We start from the raw sequence: 12,318 nt of genomic DNA on the forward strand, positions 1-12,318 counted from the left end.
AAAGCAATCCCAGTGCCAAAACACTGAAAATTTTGCTGTATGTTGCTAAATACCACACTTAAAGATTTTTGTCTGGTATGAAATAACATAAAATTTGGCAGCCTCATACCAGGCGCCCTGGAACACAGTAGAACAGACACAGCAGAGTACATATACATGCAGATTTTCCTTACAATGGCTTCAGTGCTGCCAGTGCATTCCTGGAATGTGGAAATACATGGAAGCCAGTGTCAGTGATGGAGAAAAGCATGCTGTGCCTAATGTACCAGAAAAGCTATTCAAGAACTCATCCTGACATAAAAGAACTCCAAAGAAGCTGTGTCAGCTCAGCTTTGGAGCTTCCCAAGTATCTATCTGTTCTTCCTTGCACACTTGGCTTCACCCCGCACACCTGGCTACAAACCCAGTCGTTCTAAGGGAGGGATTGCTGCTCATCCCCTTGTTTGCCCGTTCAGGCTCACAGATGTCAGAGTCTGCACCAGAAATGTCTGCAGAACTGAAATAATTTCGATACAAATGATATGAGGGAGCACTGCTTTCTCTCCAGAGACTCACACCTGAGACCTGTGTGGTGGGACATGCACTTCTTCGCTCAGGTCTAACGAGCTCTCCTGCAAACAGCAACAGCAGGTTTAAAACTCCAGATATCTGAAGGCTCCTTTTTAGAAAAGTACAAAGTAAAAAAAAAAAAAAAAGCTGAGCCTCCTTTTGCTGTAGGTGTTAAATACCCCAAATCCTAAGATACAACCAAGCCAGCTGGCTATTCCCAGATTTCAGAAATGGTGTTGCAACACCAGATTTAAATTTGAGAAGGTGAGCCCATAATGCAAACAGTTATTTCAATCTGATGCTCTCAATAATGATTTGAAGAAATATTCTCCTGATGGGACAGAGAGCCTGTAATTACTTGCTTCATCATTGCTGGCCCTGTCTGCAAAAGTAGCTGCCATAACTCTGTTGGTGTTTCTGATGTAACCCAACAGCTCTTAAAAAAGAAGAAATGTAGCTCTCAGAAATTCTTCATGTTACATCACAAAATTATACTTAGTTTCAAGAACACAATATTAATTCTATATCTTATAAGCCTCCAAAAAAACCAACAAAAAAACCCCATTTACAAAACAGGTGATGAACAGGACTGCAGGCCAGGCTGCACAAGGTTTGGAACAACCTGGAATAGTGGAAGGTGTGTCTGGCCATGGCAGAGGATTAGAACAAGATGGTCTTGAAGGTCCCTTCCTACCCGAACCATTCTGGCATTCTAGGACTGTTCCTGCTCCTTAAGGACCGTTTAAATGAACATCCTCTCTTATAAATAACAAGCTGGTCAACAAAAGGGGAGTCAAGGAGTAAGGGAATATTAACCTTCCATCTGAATTTTCTCTGTTCATTGAGTTGTGTCACGATTTTCATGTCTGGCATTTCTCACTCCTTAATTTGTATAAACATGATTAGAAGAGTATTTACTTCAAGAAAGTACTGTGATGCTGAAAAGGCAAAGGCTTTTTGTCTCGAGAATCCATTTACTTCACACTGTAGCAGAGCCCCATGTGTAGAAATTCTCTTAGGTCAGACATCTCAGATCAATAATTATTTCATTAATATGGCTTGGTCACCTCTCTCAGGTATTTCGTGCTGACAATTCACTTTCGTGATACACCCCATAAAATTCCAGGGTAAAATGCTCCAAGCTCTTTCAGTAGTACAAGCCCCACAACAAACACAATGGCCTCTCCCAGCAAATGCCTAAAAGAGAAATCCCTGAACAGTTTGCTTGGCAGTAGGAGCTGGGTATCAGATGTCTGAGCTGCACCAAGCACAGATGTTGGTGGAGGTGCTGCTTCTTTGAGCTTAGGCACTAAAAGCCATCTCCCATCTCTCTGGAATAAAAGGTCAGTCCTGAGAGCATTCCATCCTTCAGCACACTCTCAATGAACAAGGGAACACAAACCCTTTCTGTTCTGCCCACGTTTTATGCAAAACTCCATCAGAAAGGTTTGCCAGCTCTGCAGCGTCATCCAGCCTAAACTCGGTCCTGCAGGAAAAGCCTGTGGGCTCAACCACCATCCATGGCAGATGTTAGTTTTACTACCCACAAACCTCATATTTGACAGTGAAATCACATACAGAGTTTTCAGATAGCGAAACAATAGGAGGAAAATGCCTTTTAAATGCTGCATTTATTCTCCTGTAGTCCGGCGTTGCAGTTGAAACCAAGAGTCACACAGCTGTGTAGTCAGGAAGATTCCAGCCTTCAGGAACCATCACAAAGCACTCCCCAAACCTCCAGCAAATATTCACCCCTCCTAACCCACTGCTTATTCCTCTGCCTCTTTTTCAGCTGTTTTTTTCACTGAAATGCATCAACATTTAGAGATCACGCCTCCATCAAGAACCTCCTGGCAAGATGAACTGCCCCAAATCAAGGACATGTCATTTCCAAATCCTAGTAGCCAAAAAAACCTCATTGCTTAAGTCCCTATTTGAGCTGCTACCTAGACTCCATTATCCACAAAACACAGGTTTCCAACAGAGCAGATTTTAAAGAGTAAGTCTTTGGTTATTGTTGCCTTAAAATAAATCTCCTAAAACATGTTTTACAAGCATTTTTCTACTCTCCAGTGAGACCTGAGAGTGCTTGGGCCTGAGAAGGAATATGCAAACTACAGATGAGATGCAGAAATCCTTAGTTTCAAGCAATTTTTGGGAGCTTATTTTTTGCTTTAGGAATTGTATAAAAATACTACCTGGAGAAGAAAAAGTAATAATCAATCCGATGAAGAGGAAAAACAATACTTGCCCTTAACTTTACATGTCTTATGGAGTGTGAATCAATGGTCAAATTCCAACTAATTGATTAAAAGAAAATCCGAGACAGCCAGGATTTTATTTTCATTCCATGATTAAACACACATCATGCCTTCATTAGCAAAAATTACAGATGGGAATAAAACAGATGCCCTAAACACATCCTGCCAGAGTCCTTGACAATTAAAATTTCCTTGCATTAGCTCTACCTGATGCCAAATCAGCTACAAAAATGTCACAGGCTTTTTACTGAGTGTGTTATCAGGAGTGTACTTTGAATCTTTTGTACCAAAAAAACCCCTCTGTCTGGATTCCCTGTTACATTTCCTGTAATTCCAGTTGGCTGCTGGGCAGACAGCACACAGGACTACAATAGTTACCCAAATGGTAACAAGCCCTTGGTTTTGGCATTTGAGTTAGGAACTCAGGCCTGACCAAATATGCAAAGAACTGTTCACAGGGACTACATCTGATCACCACTGCTGATAAACCATCCTTCCAATGGAATATATCCCATTTCACAAAAAGATGTGGAATTGGGATTCCTGCCTTGAGGATATCGACAGTTGGATCACAGAGGGAGGACTCACCACTGTGCAAATAATGCCTTAATTCCTGTCCTGGGAAAGGACTAGATGCATTTATTGACCCTTAAAGATCTCCTGAACCCTGGGGACAAGGAGAACTGTGGAAACTAGGAGAAGCAATTCCCTGATAAGCAAACAGGACCTTGCCTGTGAAACAAAACCTGATTGCCCAACAGAGCCTCCTTGATTTTTGAAAGAACAAGTTTATTGTCACCTGCAAATGGGTTTGTCAAGGGATGAAGAAATCTCATCTTCCTGCCTTTCAAGCAACACTAATATTCAGAGAATACAAAATAGCAGAAGAAATAAAGGCAAAGAAATTAGGCAAAAAGATCACACACAGAAGTTTAGAAATTATATTAAAAAAGATGAACAAGGAATGGATAGTTATGCTTTGAATTCTCTTGGATTTATGCAGCTAAAATCTGTCCTGAGAAATTCACCAGAAAAGCTAAGGTCATTGTGGCTCTTAAGACATTACTATACAGAAAATTAATCATGAAGGAGGCACATGTCACTCACCAGTGAGAATGCAAGACTGTAACATCCCACCTTTATGTATTTATGAGACCAGGGAAAATAACTGACCAGCCATGAACACACTCAGGCAAGAGAGACCTTCAAAGACACTCCCTCTGTGGGAAAAAAGCTGAGCTGCTTCAGTGGAGACAGAACCACGCTGAGTATGAGAACCTCTCAAAATCTGCATTTAAAGCACTGACTAGACGTTTTTTTTGCAAGTGCTGTGGTTTTTGTATTAATTTCCCTCCTTAACAACTACATTCACGTTCACCAAAGAAAAAAATTAAGGATTTTAATTAATTAATATTAATACATATTAATATAAGTGCCTTAACTAATATGAAATTTAATTAATATTAAAGCACTTAAATAGCAAAAGCTTGTTCCCTATTCCAGTGCACAACAGAGAAATGAGATTTTTGCTTTGTAGAATACCTTTGCCTCTATTGGTCACTGATTACCAACGCTGAAATTAAATACCAGATAACCTTTATGTTCCAAACACAAACATCATTCAGTTAGATTTGTTACCTGTATGTAGAATGTCTTATTTCCCTCTCACTCCCAAACATGCAGCTTCCCTAAAACAAGTGAGGTTGTAGCAAGGACAAAATTTATGGGCAAGTTATGCAAAGCTGAAATGTTTCTAGGGCAATGTTTTATAGCCCCTTAGAGTTCCATACAGAGTATTTTACTGTGCACTCAAAAAGCATTTATTTACACACGTGTCTGAGGTTTTCTGTCAGGTTTAAAGTTCAGACTTTTCTCATCTAATCTAATTTGTCCAAGATGGATGGCCTCGTTTTTTTCCTTTGGAAAACCAATGCTGTTACACTGTTTCCAATTCTTCCTCCAAAGCAAAACTTGGGTGTTGGCAGCTCCTCCAGAATTTCAAATCCTGCCAGACAGAAATTAAAATGCTTTTATTAGAAGGAAGTCGTTTTATTCGCCTCTTGGATAACCCTTTGCAAACCATTCTTTATTTGTCTGGAAAACTTGCAAGTCAGTTAATCTGTGAGTTTATAGGATTGTATCGTTGCACTGCACCACTGCTTTATACAGCTGAACCTCTTCCATGGATAATAAAAACCTCAGCTGGCTGACTCACACAGATTAATGGCAGAAAAGATGAGAACTTGCCAGTAATTTCAGTTCCTCACAAGGGATGGTTGTTTCAGATCCACACTGAGTTTCAAGTCTCAGGCAGGGGATTCAGGAGGTGACTGGCACGTAAAAAAACTCTATGATGGATCAGAAGAGCAGCTGAGGAGGTGACACAAAAGGTCACAGACTTGCCAGTTCCTCTAAACATGGGTAACAATGTTACCCCAATCCCAAAGCAATCAGAAGGGTGACTTCAGTATGATATAAAGGACTCAAAGAAAAAAAAGTATCATCTGGGTACACATTTTCCCAGTGTAATTACACTGAGAGCCCCAACCTCCAAAGTGTAACAGAACCCGTCCTCCCGTGGCACCTTGGCACTGGCAAACACAGGAGATGCAATTCCAGAGGAAAAGAGAGGGAAGACAGGCTGAAGCATTTACTAATCTCTTTACCTTCTCTAATCCTGATCTGGGAAAGTCAATATGCTAACACAGACATTAAAACTCACTCATCCCATCCTTCAACAACCCTCAGCTGGCAGAGGGTTCTGTTCAGCTGCTTACCTTCTCTGAACTCGTTCAGCAGCTCCTCCTTGGTCCAGTTGCAAGATGTGATGAGGAAAAAGCCCTGTGGTTTCAACACCCTGCACAGGGATCTCACGTACTGCTGCCGCTTCCCCGCCGCGTCGTCGGGATTGAGGCTTATGGCATCAAAAGTCCCCTTGTCAATACAAATGTCAAAGCCTGACAGTTCAGCTGATGGGGCCAGGAAGTCTTCTACCTAAACCAGAAGTCTACAGCTGTGAAAACAATCTTCTGCTCAGCAGCTCCTGAAACTCTAACGCGAAGCAAGACTTTAAAATACGACGTTTCAAAGCTGACAATAGGTGTGCTTGGGAAGGGGTAACTCACGGCCTTTTCAATGCTATGGAAGCTCCTTTCTTCTCTGTGTGTTATGTGATGATCTATTTGCTGTAATCTAAAGCTCAAACTAACACACTTGGAGTTCAGTCTATAAATCATAATTCGTACTCTGATCCCTGGCACGTGCCAGGCACTGCACAAATGCAGAAGAACAGACAGTGCCTGCCACAAAGAGATTTTACAGCTGACACAAGAACAGAACCATCACATAGGTACAGAGCTGGAGGATAAAACAGCACAGCAGACAGAGAGCTCAGAATTACAGGCAGTCCCAGAATCATGGGATGGCTGAGGCTGGAAGGGACCTTTGGAGGTCATCTGGTCCTACCCCTGCTCCAGCAAGGGCTCTCAAACTTCCTGCTGCACAGCTGCTGATAGGGATCTATCATTTCAGGATTTCTTCCTCTATCTCAAATCTGAAATTCAGAATGTGGCAGCTAAAATATAGAACTCCCAAAGGGTGAATCACTCTTCTGCTCCTGCTCCAAGCAGGGAAATCTTGTTAGCCCTAATGACTGCTACAAACAGAAAACAAAAATAAAGACCAAAACCCTTCTTGTAAACAGAAATTTATTAGGTTAGAGTTCTTTCACAAACGAATGTCAAAAGACATCATTTGTTTAGTACCCCGAGCACGTCTGAATATCAATTAGGTCATTTAATCTCGGGTTCAATTACTCTCTATTTCCTCAGCAAACTTTCTCTCAAGACTTACCTTTAACTTAATGTTAGACATCCCTTCTTTCTCTCTTACTTTTTCTGAAAGCTGTATTGCAGAAGGAGAGTAGTCAATCCCTGTGAGATTCACATAGCCAGACTTTGCCTAGACAGAATCAGAGAATCTTAATTAGTGCACTAGTGATTTTTTTACCCAGTGAGTATACTCCCTATCTATAATCCATCTCATCTCTCCTCCTCTTACTGACAGGAAAAAAAAAAACAACCCAGCTTTTACTCATTTTTATACCTGTTACCTTTACAAGAGCTAAGTAGCTCGAGGAATGAGTTGAAGTAAGTCCACTCTGCCTAAATACCTCATCAAAAGAACTGCTGACTGAAAGCTGGTTTATGTTAAGTGGAAAACTGAGCAGAACTGTGAAAAGTAACACCCTGGAGGGGAACAGGCTCTCTTATCTGCACCAAAAGTAAGCTAGAAAACAGGAATTTTCAGTGATGAGAACATGTGACAATGCCAGATGCTTCAAAATGAGGAAAAAAATACTCTCTGACACATAACATTTGAGATTGAGCAATTATTTGGTTTATAACCCAAACTGTAAGAGCCAAACCACGTAATACATTACACTACTACACAAATCCACTGCAAAATCATACATTTCTCTAATTATTCATGCTAAATGCCCATTTGAATACAACTATTTGCATGCTGCAAGGTCTCTGTATCAGCAATTTTCAGGCAGGTTATGCATCACATAAAAGAGCATACGGAGACTTTGTTAATCTAAGTTTGGAGGAGATAACGATAACCCAGCTCAGGGAACTCGGGCAGTGAGATCCCAGCAACCCTTTGGCAAAGCAGGTGGGCACCCAGGTGGAGCTGGGCACGTGGGAGGGGAACAGGGACACATCTCTGCACTCCGAGGTAGACCAAGCTGAAGGGAACAGCTCAAGACATCACGTGTGTGAGTCGGCCTGTCTAAACCCAAACCTAACAGCAAGAGCTCCAATCCTATGGCCAGCTGCAGGCTGTCACAGCACAGAGAGGGAGGAGGTTTTCCTTTCTTTTAATATGGAAAAACACATGGACCTTAACTGGTATTAAGCAACCAGCTGCGCGTCTACTTGTTCCAAAGGCTGACACCTCAACAGTGAGGAAAACTATGAGGAGTTTTCACAACAGTCCTTCCTCCTTCCAGCAGCCCCTCAGGCCTGTGAGCTCAGTGCTAACCAGCTGTTCTGAACTGAGGGCTAATTGCAGCTCAACACAAAGACAGTGTTGTTTGCATGTGATGGAGAACAGCTTATTGCTCAGGCTCCTGCCCACGTTCCTCCCCAGAGCAAAGCAGGCTTCCTCAGATGCCTGTGCTGAAGGCTTGGGGGTGGAAGAGTAGTTCCCACAACAGCTCCTCTGTTTGGAAAGGAAGGGCTTGAGTCACTGCAGGGAGTTCCCATTCACTCCTATAGTCTCCAGGGCAGAGAAGGAAAGGTTAGAGATAAACAACACTAAATGCTGCTAAACCTGTAGGGCCTGACTGTGACAAGAAGGGATCCTTCCCTCACGTGCCATCCTGCAGCTGGACTCCTGCCCTGAAGGTGGTATTTATGGCACTCTTCTGATGCTTCTTGGAGAGGTAGATTAAAGAGCAGAAGGTAGTTTGCAATGGTATCAGCTCTGCCCTGTGCTTGGGCCTCTGCTGCTGCCAGACAGACACCCCAACGTGGGTGAACATCCTTCGCTCCAGAGAAGCTTTTCAATATTTTCAATATTGTTGGCTGCCACAATACTATAAAAATAAGAGAAGATCAGAGCTTTGTGTGGCAGCAACATTTCCTTAGAAGAGGCGAAAGAATTATGTCTTCAATCCAGCTTATCACATCCTTGAAGTTAACAGGGGTAGGACCAAGGTCTACTTCACATATAAAAAGGGCTCCTATTTATGTGGTACTTAGGTAGTCTCAAGTAGTTCCCTTTTAGAGAGGTGCTACTAATGTCTTCCATGGCTGAGTCTTTTCCAGTATTGCCATTTCTATCCCATTATGGAGTCCAGCTCCAGTGGTAGAACAGTCCTACAGTAGCTGCTGTTCTTGCCAAAAGAATCCCAACTTGATTTTCAGAAGAATCCCAACCTGATTTTCAAGGCCTGGCATTAAAAAAAAAAAATCTTTTAAATGAACTAAGCAAGTGAGATCCTGAATTATTTAGCAAAACTAAACAATATAATTTTTGAAGTAACTTTTCAAATGAGAACTGGACTGAAAATTCCCTACAAAAGCAACCACAGTACTCTGAGGTGCTTAATGTAAGGAAAGAGGGTGCTTTTACAGCAGTTTAATAGTTTTTAAAAGCTATCAGGCTGTCATTTTCCCATTACAGTATGAAAATCAGTTTCCTATTTGTAAGTGGGGTCACTATAAAACTTCTGTTGGATATTTCAATGATGATAGAGCTGGCTAGTATTGTACTTAATAATCATCATTATTAGGCTAATTTCCCTTAATGAGATGGGCAGTTTCTGTTTTTGATGACTTAACTTCCCCTGTGCTGTGGTGTAGCAGCCAGTCCCCAGAAAGGCTTTAAAGTGTTCTAAAATCAATATCCATGTTGAAAAAATTTCCATTACAAACCTGACTTTGACTTCCAGTCCTTTCAATTCCTACAGTAACTAATGGAGCCAATGGAGAATGCAGAACAATAGAAGCTGTGCAAGTATGACAGTCCCTTCCTTTACCAACTGCCCTGCAGTATTACACAAAAAAAAAAAATCAATTAAAACCAGGAAAAAAATACTGGAACTCCTAAATATCTTGTATCACTGTAAAACAACATTGTAATACCTCAGAACATATCTGACCAGAGTTTTCACTCTGACAGAAATGGACACTTATTGAAAAGTAGTGTTACTTTGTAAGTAATTTACCTAGAAGCCCTTGGTTTGACCCACTTTTCCACATCAGTAATGAGTTTTATTATCAGAACTGAATGCAGACAAAGGGTCTGCTTTTGCACATGAGGGTACTTCGTGCATTAATCAACTTAATTCCCTTCTCTGGAGAGTTTACACAATAATGGGAAGAAATGCAGTTTTAAGTGCAGGGAAACAAAGGTAAAGTTAAAATAAGGGATGCTCATGCTGACTGATTTCAAGAAATACTGTAAATTTTGGAACCTGAAGTACTGACTCTCTGTCTTTCACTCAGCTTACAGCTCACGAGGATTATTACTGTCACTTGTGAGAACTGGATTTTAACTGCTCCGTTTGGAGCTCTGATTCTGTATAAAAAATACACAAACTTTGCAATACACCAACCAATTCCACCAGCAAAACACCGTTCCCAGTTCCAATGTCGAGCACAGAGCTGTCCAGGGGGACCTCGTGTTTTTCCAGCCACCTGATGATGCGCACCATGCTTTCCTCTCCAAACCTGTGTAAAACGAGGGCTCAGGGAATTAAAACAGCAAAAAAATCTACGTGAGGTACAGCAAATTTATGTCATCACTCGCTCCCTCCAGCTTTTGCAAAGCCCCTCTTAGTGTTACTGAAGTAACAACTGCCACAGCTCACAGTTCATGTTTGCTCTTCTCAAAATAAAATTAATCCCATGGCCTTAAGATTCGCTGAAAACCCAACTTTGGGAGGTGATATCACCCACATATTAAAAAAGGGAGCAGCAAGGGCAGCTTGTGTAGTTAAACCTGAGCTCAGGGCTAAAAAGCAAATTTTTTAGTGACACAATTTTAGTACACCTCAGCTACCAGCTCAATTTCTGTGTCATGACACTTTGTCCAAGTGCAACTGAGAAACTTGCTTTGCAAAACTGAGCAAGAGAGGAACTGGTGGCTTCAATGTTAAAACTCCCCAGCCTTTTGTCAGCAACCCACCGGATTGCTGACTGTGTTTCTGCAATGTCTGTTTTGATCAAGAAACAACAGAAACACTCTGTAGGAGTTATTTTATTTACCAGATTTCCCCGGCATCTCCAATGTCTTGAAAAGTTTGCAGTTCTCTCTCATATGCAGCGTCCCAGCTGGAGTAGGGGGGAATAAAAGAGAGGATATCGCAGTTAATACTGGGAAATACTTAAAGAGTGAGGGGAAGAAAAAGTGAAAGAGGGGAAATTTAGGCTAGATATTAGGAAGAAATCCTTTACTGTGAGGGTGGTGAGATACTGCTCCCCAGCACAGGAAGAACATTAAACTGTGGGAGCAAGTCCAGAGGAGGCCACAGGGATGCTCTGAGGGCTGGAGCCTCTCTGCTCTGGAGCCAGGCTGGTAGAGCTCGGAGTGTTCACCTGGAGAAGAGAAGGCTCCAGGGAGACCTAAGAGCCCCTCTCAGTATCTAAAGGGCCTCCAAGAGAACTGGAGAGGGACTTTGGATAAGGGATGGAGGGACAGGATAAGTGCTTCCCACTGCCAGAGAGCAGAGGATGTGGGGAAGGAATTCTTCCCTGTGAGGGTGGTGAGGGGCTGGAATGGATTTCGCAGAGAAGCTTTGGCTGTCTCACCCCTGGAAGTGTCCAAGACCAGGTTGGACGGGGTTTGGAGCAATCTGGGATATATGGAAGGTGTCCCTGCCCATGGCAGGGGGTGGAACGAGATGGTCTTAAGGGTCCCTTCCACAACCCAAACCATTCCATGATTTTACGAAAGGGCGAGAAGGCTGTTTCTATGTATCAGCCATAGATAACGTATCAGCCACTTTACATAATTACAGATTGTACAAATAAAATAATACACGAAGCACAGAACGGTTCGCGCCGGAAGGGACCCGGACGCTCCCTTATTGCAGCCGCCCCCTCCGCGGGCAGGGACACCTCCCACAGCGCGGGTCGCTCGGCGCCCCGTCCCGCCCGTGGGGCTCACGCCTGGCTCCCATGCCCGTCCCTGCCCCGGCACTCACTGCTCCCGGGTGCCCAGCACCGAGGGCACGAAGGGCTGCTCCGCGGGCCCCGCCATGCCCGGAACCGCCGAGCGGGGCGGGCGGAGCGCGGGGACGCTCTGGGCGGGCGGAGCCGCTCGGTGGTGCCGCTGTGAGGGGGGATCGGCCCGCCCCGAACCGGGGGGGCTTGTGTGACCCCTGCGGGGTGTGCGCGGTGCGACCCCCTGAAATCCCATCCCCGGGAGTGTCCGAGGCCAGGCTGGACGGCGCTTGGAGCGACATGGGATACTAGAAGGTGTGATCTTTGAGGTCCCTTCCAATCCAGACCGTCCTGAGATTCAATGAAAATCAGCCCAATATTTAAAAGAAGGGTTTATGCTTTTCAATATTTATTAATTTCAAATTTCACAAACGTGGCTGCTTTTACAAGGCTTTTTTTTTTTTTTTTTTTTTTTTTTTTTTTTTTTGCGAGGTGTATTAAGTAAAAAATAGGAGTGATGAACGGCACCGCTGCAGAGTCGCCTCCTGGTACAGCTCCGTGTGTGTGTCATGGAATCATGGAATGGTTTGCGTTGGAAGGGACATTAAAGCCCATCCAGTCCCACCTCCTGCCATGGGCAGGGACACCTTCCACTAGCCCAGGTTGCTCCAAGCCCCGTCCAACCTGGCCTTGGACACTTCCAGGGATGGAGCAGCCACAGCTTCTCTGGGCAACCTGTGCCAGGGCCTCCCCACCCTCACAGCCAAGAATTCCTTCCCATGAGTGTGTTCCAAACCCAATCATTCCTGACTGGCAGTTCCATCCCCGCCCCA

The 12,318-nt window shown here is 43.5% G+C and overlaps 1 protein-coding gene and 1 long non-coding RNA gene across 3 annotated transcripts in view; one reads left to right on the plus strand and one right to left on the minus strand.

The window, feature by feature from the left end:
* Window positions 1-12,318, plus strand: part of LOC127477212 (uncharacterized) — a 629,249-nt gene that overhangs the window by 439,530 nt on the left and 177,401 nt on the right. The gene's annotated exons all lie outside the window — the stretch shown is intronic.
* EEF1AKMT2 (EEF1A lysine methyltransferase 2) lies at window positions 4,607-11,798 on the minus strand. 2 transcript variants are annotated; one of them, XM_051801214.1, is made up of 7 exons: window positions 11,527-11,798; window positions 10,589-10,654; window positions 9,937-10,051; window positions 9,254-9,365; window positions 6,663-6,770; window positions 5,588-5,804; window positions 4,607-4,815 (listed from the first exon to the last, which is right to left on the minus strand). In XM_051801214.1, exons 2-7 carry the CDS (start codon window positions 10,638-10,640, stop codon window positions 4,688-4,690), a joined length of 732 nt encoding a protein of 243 aa, XP_051657174.1. In that variant the 5' UTR covers window positions 10,641-10,654; window positions 11,527-11,798; the 3' UTR covers window positions 4,607-4,687. The 2 variants fall into 2 exon arrangements, with proteins under 2 accessions (XP_051657174.1, XP_051657173.1); XM_051801213.1 differs by lacking the exon at window positions 9,254-9,365 and having other exon boundaries at window positions 11,527-11,605.

The sequence above is a fragment of the Manacus candei genome, unplaced genomic scaffold (assembly GCF_025592945.1).
Source record: "Manacus candei isolate 608988 ecotype Guabito, Panama unplaced genomic scaffold, ASM2559294v1 h1tg000050l, whole genome shotgun sequence".
In the NCBI taxonomy this organism is placed as follows: Eukaryota; Metazoa; Chordata; class Aves; order Passeriformes; family Pipridae; genus Manacus; species Manacus candei.